We start from the raw sequence: 9,866 nt of genomic DNA, 5'->3' as shown, positions 1-9,866 counted from the left end.
CACTGACACCCCACTGCCATTGTCACTGACACCCCACTGCCACTGCCGTCAGCCCCCCTGAGCACCCTGGAGTTCCCATCCCTGGGGCTGCACCCTCGAACAGGGCTCATCCCCCTGTGCAATGTCTGTCTCTGATCCCTGTGTCCCCCTGCCACTGTGTCCCCTTGAACCGGTGTCCCCATGTCCCTGAGGCCAAAGTGTCCCTCTGTCCCCATGTGTCCGAGCAAACATGTCCCCGTGCCCCTGTGCTCCCACACCCCTGTGCCCAAGCCCCTGCCCCCATCTCCCACCTTATCCCTGTGTCCCCACGCCCCTGTGGTTCCATGCATCCTGTCCCCAATCCCTTATCCCCCATGTCACTCCTTATTCCCATGTCCCCATGCCCTTGTGCCCCCATGTCCCCCCTTATCCCCATGCCCCCTATCCCAAATCCCCTGTGTCCCCATCTCCCCCCATGTTCCCCTGTCTCCAAGCCCCTGTATCTTCCTATATCCCCTTATCCCCACGCCCCCTGTCCCTGAGCCCCTGTCCCCCCATCTCACACCTTATCCCCATGTCCCCATGCCCTGTGGCCCCATGCCTGTTGTCCCCAAGCCCCTGTGTCCCCATGTGCCCCCTTATCCCCATGTCCCCAGGACACCCCATCCCCACGGGGACGCCCAGGGGTGCCGGAGCCGGCTGAGCACCCATCCCCGGGCGATCCCACAGGTGTTTCGCCGGGATGCCTACCTGGCCGAGGGCCGGCAGGACCTGGTGCGGGCGGTGGAGGAATTCCTGGAGGCCAGCATTGTCCTGCCTCCCACCGAGACCCCCAACGAGCAGCTGCTCCGCGCCCTGGTCCCGCTGCAGCGCGAACTCCTCCGCCGCCGCTACCAACCCCCCGAGAAACCGCCCAGCGAGGCCTTCCTGAAAGACCTGGGTACGGCAGGGACCACCCGGACCCCCCCGAAATCCCTTGTCCCCGCGGCGGGGGGGACAACCCCCTTGCACACGGGGTCCCCCCATGACCCCCTGGTGTGTCCCCAGGGCTGGATGCAGCGCCGGCGGAGGACGACGACCCCCTGCGCAGGACGGGGCGGCCCTTTGGGGGGCTGGTGCGGGACATCTGCCGCCGGTACCCCAAATATCTCAGCGACATCAAGGACGCCCTCAGCCCCCAGTGCCTGGCCGCTGTCATCTTCATCTACTTCGCGGCGCTGTCACCTGCTGTCACCTTCGGAGGCTTGCTGGGTAATGGGGGGACGGGCTGGGGACACGCCGGGGGACGGGGATGTCCCCCCAGCTGGGCGGGGAGCAGGGAGCCTCCGCCTCCTTCATCACCATCCCATGGGGATGCTCCCAGGGGGTTATGCACCCCCTAATCCCGGTGCTGAGGGGTGTGGGATGGGGGGCACAGTGCTGTGTCCCCCACCCTGGCACTCACCGGCTCTGTGGGATCTCCCTTTCAGGTGAGAAGACCAAGGGCATGATGGGGGTGTCGGAGCTGCTCATCTCCACCTGCGTGCAGTGTGTGCTCTTCAGCCTCCTCAGTGCCCAGCCCCTCCTTGTCGTTGGATTCTCAGGACCCCTCCTCGTCTTCGAGGAAGCCTTCTTTGGGGTGGGTACCCCCCGGTGCCTGTGGGTGCCCCCCGCCCACCACTGGCAGTGCCCACAGTGGGCTTGGGGTCTCCCCACCAGCCCTGGGAGAGGCACAGGGGGCTGCTGTGGGGGGGATGGCACAGTGGGGATGGCACAGCAGGGATGGCAGGGGGGGTGTCACAGGGAGGATGTCATGAGGGGACGTCCTGGGGGATGGAACAGGGGGAGTGCTGTATGTGGGATGGCACTGGTGGGATGGCACAGGGGTGATGGCATAGGATGATGGATGTCACATGAGGGATGGCACAAGGAAGGTGCCCCATGCAGGATGGCACTGGTGGGATGGCACTGGTGGGATGACACAAGGCAGGGGGATGGCACATACGGGATGGCACTGTGGGATGGCACATGGGGGATGTAGTGGGGGGGATGGCACATGCAGGATGGCACTGGCGGGGTGGCACATGGATGATGTACAGGGGTGATGTCACCTGTGTGACAGCCCAGGGGTGACACCACGCAGGTAGAGCCATCCAGGTGATGGCCCAGGGGTGCTGCCAGGTGGGTGATCCCACGAGGGTCCTGCCACACTGAGGTACCACCATCCCCATCCTGGAGAAGGATGTGTGGGGCCACTGTGGGATGCCAAGGTCCAGCCCATCTCGATGCCCATGCTGGGGGCTCTGGGGGGCTAACAGGGTGTGCCCTCTGTCTCCCCAGTTCTGCAACAGCAATGGCTTGGAATACATCGTGGGCCGGGTCTGGATTGGCTTCTGGATGATCCTGCTGGTGCTGGTGGTGGTGGCCTTCGAGGGCAGTTTCCTGGTGCACTTCCTGTCCCGGTACACCCAGGAGATCTTCTCCTTCCTCATCTCCCTCATTTTCATCTTCGAGACCTTCTCCAAGCTGGTCACGGTGAGGGGCACGGGGGGCCCACAGTGGGGAAGGCGGGAGGGAGGCTGCAGGTTGTGGTTATCACCTGGGTTTCCATAGAAACAGTGGGATGCAGGTGAGGGACAGAGCCCATCTCCTGGTGTTTTCTCCCCTTTTCCAGGTGTTCCCCAGCTCATGAGGTCCCTTCCAACCCTAACTATTCTGTGGTTCATGCATCTCTCTTGCAGGGGGATTTTGGGGTGGGGAGGTGAACCCCACATAGATGTCCCACCTGGGCTGCACCAAACATGGTCCTTGCCCAGCAACTGCCTGAAGAGCCCAAATTCCCCCCCCATCCCCTGGCTCAGACCCCTCCAGGCTGTTTGGTTGCACTTGGTGTCACCCCATGCACTGGGTGCCCACAGGGACATTGCTGGTGCTGGGGAGGTGACAGGCAGGACACGTGGGTGTGTGTCATACCCAGGTGCCCCCGTGCACCCCACAACGAGCTCAGCACTGCCCTGAACACCCCGGGTCACCCACGGTCTGCAGTGGGGACACACTTGTCTGTCCCCACTGTGCCACTGGCCTTGTTTCTGAAGAACCACAGAGAAAACCAACCCTAAATATCCTCCCTGCTCAGCATGTGCCGGGCTTCAGCCTCGCCCATCCCCCTGGCACACACCCTGCACCCACCAGGATGGTCCTGCAGGGCTCCCAGCGTGGCAGGAGGGGTGCAGGGGGATCCCCCATCCTCATCCTCACTCACTTCCTCCCCTTCCCTCCCCAGATTTTCAAGCAACACCCTCTGAAGCGGGAGTACAGCGTGAAGGCTGACTTTGACCCCTCGGAGCCAGAGCCCAACACGGCCCTGCTGTCCCTCATCCTCATGGCCGGCACCTTCTTCCTGGCCTTCTTCCTCCGCAAGTTCAAGAACAGCGCCTTCCTGCCGGGCAAGGTGAGCACAGGGAGGACACAGTGCTGTCCCCCCCTCCCCACTGCAAAACAGGGGCTCGGTGGCTGAGACTGGGCAAACTCATTGCCTGTTCCTGCAGAGGACATGGCAGGGAAGAACCCCTGGGCCGGGGGGTCACACAGAGGGTTTAATGTGGTCACCGTGTCCCCACAGGTCCGGCGCTTGATCGGGGACTTTGGGGTGCCCATTTCCATCTTCATCATGGCCCTGGCCGACTTCTTCATCAAGGACACGTACACACAGGTCCGTGAGGGCAGGGCTGGGGGGGGACAGGCACCCCCAACATGAGGATATGGATCTGGGTGCTCATCCCCATGTCCCATCCCCTCACTCCCCGCTTTGCTCCCATCCAGAAACTGAGCGTCCCCAAAGGGCTGGAGGTCACCAACTCGTCCGCCCGGGGCTGGTTTATCAACCCCATGGGGCTGCACGAAAAATTCCCCATCTGGATGATGTTCGCCTCCGTGGTGCCCGCCCTCCTGGTCTTCATCCTCATCTTCCTCGAGACCCAGATCACCACGTGAGGATGGGGGATATGGGGAGGGGAGGGCTGCGGGGTGCCCGGTGGGATGGGCACGGAGGGGACCTCCCTGGGGTGCTGTGTCACCAACTCGTCCCCTGTGTCCCCGCAGCCTCATCGTCAGCAAGCCCGAGAGGAAGCTGGTGAAGGGCAGCGGCTTCCACCTGGACCTGCTGCTGATCGTGGCCATGGGGGGGCTGGCGGCCCTTTTCGGGATGCCCTGGCTCAGTGCCACCACCGTGCGAACCATCACCCACGCCAACGCCCTCACCGTCATGAGCAAGGCCTCCTCTCCCGGAGAGAAATCCCAGATCCTGGAGGTCAAGGAGCAGCGCATCAGCAGTTTGTTGGTGGCCGTGCTCATCGGTGAGCTGGGGAGGTGCCCCCCGTGTGAGACGTGAGGGTTGGGGGTCCCCCAGGAGCTCTCCCCAACCTCTCCTTCTCCACCGCAGGCGTCTCCATCCTCATGGAGCCCATCCTGAAGTACATCCCGCTGGCCGTGCTCTTCGGCATCTTCCTCTACATGGGGGTCACCTCCCTCTTTGGCATCCAGCTCTTCGATCGCATCCTGCTCCTGCTGATGCCCCCCAAGTACCACCCTGATGAGCCCTATGTCACCAGGGTGAGTGAGCCTTGTGTCACCCCCATGGGTGGCCATGGGTTTGGGGGTGTCCTGGGCTGCAGCACCCCTGAAATTGCTCCTCCTTCAGTGTTGGCCTTCACTGAGCTCTTCAGGCCACTGGTCCTGCCCCCACCCCAGCACCCACCACCCCGGGAAGGGTGTGGGATGCTGTCCCTGAACTCAGTCCTGGGCTTCTCGTCCCACAGGTGAAGACTTGGCGGATGCACCTCTTCACCTTCACCCAGATCATCGTCCTTGTGCTGCTGTGGGTGGTGAAGTCCACCCCGGCCTCACTGGCACTGCCCTTCGTCCTCATCCTCACCGTGCCCCTGCGGCGCTTCCTGCTCCCCAAGATCTTCCGGGACATCGAGCTCAAATGTGTACGTAGCCCCAGCATGTGCTGGGAACCACCACTGTCCCTGTCCCTGTGCTGGTTCTGGTGTCCATCCCCATCTCTTTCCCCATCCCCTTCCTCATTCTCATTCCTGTCTCCATCCTCATCTCCATCTGTGTTCCCATCTCCATCTCTGTCCCCAGTCTCATCTCTGTCCCTGCCCTTGTCCCCTCATCCCCATAATCCTCATCCTTGTCTCACTCCTGTCCCCATCCCCATCTGTGCACCCACTCTCATTCCTGTCTCCATCCCTGTCCTCATCTGCATCCCTCATTCCCACCCCGTCCCCATCCTCACCCTGTCCTTGTCCCATTCCTGTCCCCATCCCCATCCCTGTCCCCAGACTCATCCCTGCCCCTATTCCCATACCCATCCCAGCCCCTACCTTGTTCCATCCCTGACACTGTCCCTGTCCTCAATCCTGCCCCCAATCCTGACCCCTCCCCATCCCCATCCTTTTCTCCAACCCTGACCCCATTCCCTCTCTGTCCCCATCCCCATCCTTCTCTCCACCCATGTCCCCATCCCTACCCCTGTCCCCTTCCTTATCTTCATCCCTATCCCCATTCCCAGTCCCTATTCCCCTCCCCTGTCCCTATCCCACTCCCCATCTCCATCCCTGTTCCCATTCCGTGGCCCTATCCCCGTCTCCCTCCTGATCTCCATCCCTATCCCCTGTCCCTATTCCCATCCCCTGTCCATATCCCACTCCTGATCTCCATCCCTGTCCCCATCCCTGTCCCCCTCACTCCCTCTCCTCTCTCCAGCTGGATGCAGATGACGCCGTGGTGACCTTCGAGGAGGAGGAGGGGACAGACGTGTACAACGAGGTGCAGATGCCCAGTTAAGGGCCGGCCCCCCCGGCCCCCCAACACCCCCCCAGCCCCCCAACACGCTTATATCACCACTGCTGCCACCCCAGGGGCACTGGGCGACGGAGGAGGATTTGGGGACACTGTCCCCACCTGCACGCCCCGGGAATGGAATTATTTTTTTAGTTGTTTTTCCCTTTTTTTTTTGTCTATTTAAAAAAATATTTTGGATGGTGTGATCTCACCCACACTCTGGGGAAAGGGCTGCCCAGGCTCAGGGGGTTCCACGAGCCACCCCCACCCCATGGCAAGGTGGGATGTGTCACCATCCCATCCCCGAGGCTGCCAGCGGGCACTGGGCATGGGAAGGAGCTGGAGGAAGCTCCCAGCCCCCGGGGACACCCCAGGTCTGGCCCCTCTTCCCCATATGAACATTCCAGCGAGCTGGGAAAGACCCTTCACCCCACGGAGCCCCTTCTCCCATTTTCTCCATCGTTTGCTCCAGTGGGATCATCCCAGCTGCTCCGCTGCGCTTCCAGCACCTCCCAGAGTTGGGATGTAAATAGTCCAGTGAGGGAGTTTACATATTTAGAATACAATAATCATGCTAAAAACAGCCAAAAAAATTACTTATATTATGCCGATGCTTCTGCAGGTAGGATTCACTCATAGCCAAGCAAAAATTCAAAAAAAAAAAAAAGGATGAAAAAGCACCCTAAAAATGAAAAAAATGAGGAAAAATAGAAAAAAAAAAAGCAGCTGCAAGGAGTGATCTGTATATTTGATGCTACTGGGGGGGTTGTAATTTATTTTTAGGGCTGGTTGTGCCCCTGCTGCAGCGGGGCCGTGTGTGTGTGTGTATATACTAGAGAATTATATCAAAATTCAGAATTTTCTATAAAAGATGATTTTTAAGGATCCTGGTCAGGGCCTAAACTCTAAGGACCAGTCTGTCAGTCTCACTCCATTCATGAATTAGTGTTAGTTAGTTAATTAGTCCTCTTTATTTTTATAGCGTTCCGGGTAAATCTGTGTAGCTTTTCCTTGATTTTTCCCTTGCTTGCTGACCATGTCTTGCCCTGTTTCCGCTGGGATTGCTCCCAGTCCAGCTGAGCATCCCCCTGATCCTGTCAAGGCTCATTCTGCCCTGATCACCCTCAAGGACTGGATCCAGCCAGGGCACAGAACACCAGATCAGGCTCCAAATTTGCTCATTTTTGCTCATTTTTGACCCCAAAATCAGCGAGGGGTGGGTGGGAGAGTAGGGGGGTGAGGGTGGGTGGCCACACCCGGGGCCTTGTGTTTGGGGTTGGTTTAGTTTTATTAATTATGTGTCTGAAATTAAAAAAAGTTTCGATCTTTGGGGTTTCCTCCTTCCCTTCCCCCCACCTCTGTATCAGGCTTTAATAAAGAAATTAATAAAATCAGAAAGGAAATGGGAGTTTTCTTTCCAGCTGGCAATTTTCTGGTGTGTTGCCCTGTTTAATTCTCCCCCAAAAAGGAGCAGCAGCAGCCTTTGGAGGTGTCCATCCCCCTGGAATGGGCAGTGCAGTTGTACCAAGATGCTTGCCATGGCATCCCAGGATGCTCACTGTATCCTAGGATGCTCCATATGGTCATCCCAGGATGCTCCCTACATCCCAACATCCTGGAGTGCTCCCTGCAGTCATTCTGGGATGCTCCCAATGGTCATCCCAGGATGCTCCTCACAGCTATCCTGGAATGCTGCATCCCGGCATCCTGGAGTGCTCATTACAGCCATTCTGGGATTCTCCCCATAGTCATTCCAGGATACTCACTGCATCCCAGCATTCCAAGATGCATCCCCAAGTCACCCCATGAAGCTCCCTGCAGCCATTCTGGGATGCTCCCCATGGTCATCCTAGGATCCTTCCCACAGACATCCCTGGACGTTCTCTGCAGCCATCCAGGATGCTCCCCATAGTCACCCTGGGTTGCTCACTGCAGCCATCCCAGGATGTCAGGGAATCTAAGGGATTCCCGTGGCCATCCCGGGATGCTCAGCCCCCCTCATCCCCCCGCACCCCAGGGTGCTGCCCGACTGCCACATGGCCTTGGCTGTCCCCGCTCCAGGGGGATTGGGAACATCCTGATCCAGGGCTGCTGGCACAGGGAGCAGAGCAGCCCCTGCCCCTCCCCCAGCCCCTGGCACTGGATTGACCCCGATTATCCATAATCCCATTAACAAACGGGAGACACCGGCTCTGTGAGCGGGGCCGTGGGAAGGGCTGTGCCTGTTCGCCCCCAGCCTTCCCATGGGGCAGGAATTGGGATCAGCATCCACGACTGCTCCCAGCCAGGACCCCAAACTCTTTCCATGAGGCTGGGATAAACCCCAGCATGGCCACCAGCTTTTCCCAAGCCTGGCATAGCTGCTACCCCGTTTTCCAGAGATGGAGGCGCGTGGCTGGTGTTTTCCAGCCCAAGGCCTGCAGATCCAGCAGCTTTTCTTCCTTGTGCCGGCCTCACGTGGACAAGACATGCCAGGTGCCATCCAGAGGTCATCCCTGCCTCCAAATCCCAGTGAAGGAGGATAGCATCTGCCTGTACCCATCCCTCTTGTTTTCCACCCTGGGAAGAGTTTGTTATTCCCTGGGAGATGGCAGCGAGGTCACTGCCGCGGGATCCAGCCCGGTTTGGGGTTGGGAATTTAGGTCAAGCTCTTCTTTGAACTTGCCTCAGCCTAGGAAAATGGAGGGAGGGGGAATTAGGGATGGGAGTAGAGCAATGAGGGGGAAATAAATGCTAATTAATTGGTTGCTAATGAGGAGGGGGAAGCATGGAGCTCCAGAGGGGGATCATGTTGGAGCATCACCCCTGGAAGGGGAGAGCCACAGTGCCAGCAGCAGAGTGCTCCATGCCATCCATGGACAGGGGACATGGGACACCCCGGGATCTCCTGGAGGCATCCAGTGGGACATTGTCACTGTTTTGCACAGAAAAAGTGGAAAACCAAACAAAACCCCCCAAAACCTGCAGCTGCGCCCAAAAAACACTCACTGACACAAATAACAGTGAATAGAAAATTCCCATGTTGGAAGTGAGGCTTAGGAAGGGCATGGAGTGAGGGGAGGGGTTGGGATGAAGATTTGGGGGGGTCCCCACTCCCAGCCCACCTGCTGCAGGGTCTGTGGTTGATCCCCAGGGTTCTGGTGTCCCTTCCCAGTGACAAAAGCCACAAAACCACGTTGGGGGGATCGGGGCCTGGAGCACACTGACACTCCAAAATGGCTTTTTGCTTAAAAAAAAAAAAAAGTTAAAAAATATAAAATGTCAACTTTCATGTATTTGACCCGATTGTCCCTAAATATTTTGTTTGCATTGTTTTTTTCCTTTTGTAATTTTTCCCTCCTGCAAAGCAGTGACAATTCCCACAATTCGGGGATCCAGCCCAGCCCAGGCCCTTTTCCCCGCTGAATAAATACATATATTCTTATTTTTAAGCTCTCACAGGAGGGATTAACCGCCCGGCGCCGGAGCTGCCCGGCCTGGCTTGGCACAGCCCGGAGCAGGACGTGGCAGAGGATCCGGCTGTCCCTCCGTCTGGCTGATCCTTCCCTTCGGGATAAAGCCCAAATAAGCCACATGCACAGCCAGGCACCACCCCCGCACCCCCAAATCAGCTGGGGGAGGGGGGGCCAACTGCACGCAGATTTAGGGATTATTTATTTTTTTTTCCTTATAAACAAGGGTGAAAATCCCCCAGATATTGGCAATTCCCGTGCCAGGGAGATGCCCGTAGCCCACAAAGCCGTGCGGCCCCGCATTCCCAGATCATCCTGCATCCCTTAAGGGGGGTCCCCGCCAGCTCCCGCTGCCTCGTGGCAGGTGCCGGCCGGAGCTGCCTGTGGCCAGCCTGGCTTGGGAAGCAGGCAAATGGCCGGAGCTCTTGGAGCACGCCGGCGACCCGGCGGCCTCGGAGCAGCGGGCAGATGGCCGGAGCTCTCCGGAGGGAGCGCGCGGGCGGCCGGGAATGCGCTGGCGGCCTGGATGGAGCAGCCGTGGCGTGCAGGCGGCCGGCAGCGGGCAGATGGCCGGAGCTCGCCGGCAGCCGGGAACGTGTCGCCAGC

The 9,866-nt window shown here is 59.1% G+C and overlaps 1 protein-coding gene across 1 annotated transcript in view; it reads left to right on the top strand.

Moving 5' to 3' along the window:
- SLC4A1 (solute carrier family 4 member 1 (Diego blood group)) overlaps positions 1 to 6,662 on the top strand; it is an 11,491-nt gene extending 4,829 nt beyond the window's left edge. Inside the window, exons 8-18 of the mRNA XM_027701176.1 lie at positions 636 to 919; positions 1,027 to 1,230; positions 1,449 to 1,597; positions 2,299 to 2,493; positions 3,242 to 3,409; positions 3,581 to 3,670; positions 3,781 to 3,947; positions 4,060 to 4,313; positions 4,400 to 4,569; positions 4,776 to 4,949; positions 5,731 to 6,662. Coding sequence (XP_027556977.1) covers positions 636 to 919; positions 1,027 to 1,230; positions 1,449 to 1,597; positions 2,299 to 2,493; positions 3,242 to 3,409; positions 3,581 to 3,670; positions 3,781 to 3,947; positions 4,060 to 4,313; positions 4,400 to 4,569; positions 4,776 to 4,949; positions 5,731 to 5,811 — 1,936 coding nt within the window. The 3' untranslated portion in view covers positions 5,812 to 6,662. The remainder of the gene's footprint in view (positions 1 to 635; positions 920 to 1,026; positions 1,231 to 1,448; positions 1,598 to 2,298; positions 2,494 to 3,241; positions 3,410 to 3,580; positions 3,671 to 3,780; positions 3,948 to 4,059; positions 4,314 to 4,399; positions 4,570 to 4,775; positions 4,950 to 5,730) is intronic.
- The last annotated feature ends 3,204 nt before the right edge of the window (positions 6,663 to 9,866 follow it).

Source organism: Neopelma chrysocephalum, unplaced genomic scaffold, assembly GCF_003984885.1.
Source record: "Neopelma chrysocephalum unplaced genomic scaffold, ASM398488v2 Primary Assembly neopelma1_150, whole genome shotgun sequence".
Taxonomy (NCBI): Eukaryota; Metazoa; Chordata; class Aves; order Passeriformes; family Pipridae; genus Neopelma; species Neopelma chrysocephalum.
This window is presented reverse-complemented; position numbering and strand designations above follow the sequence as displayed.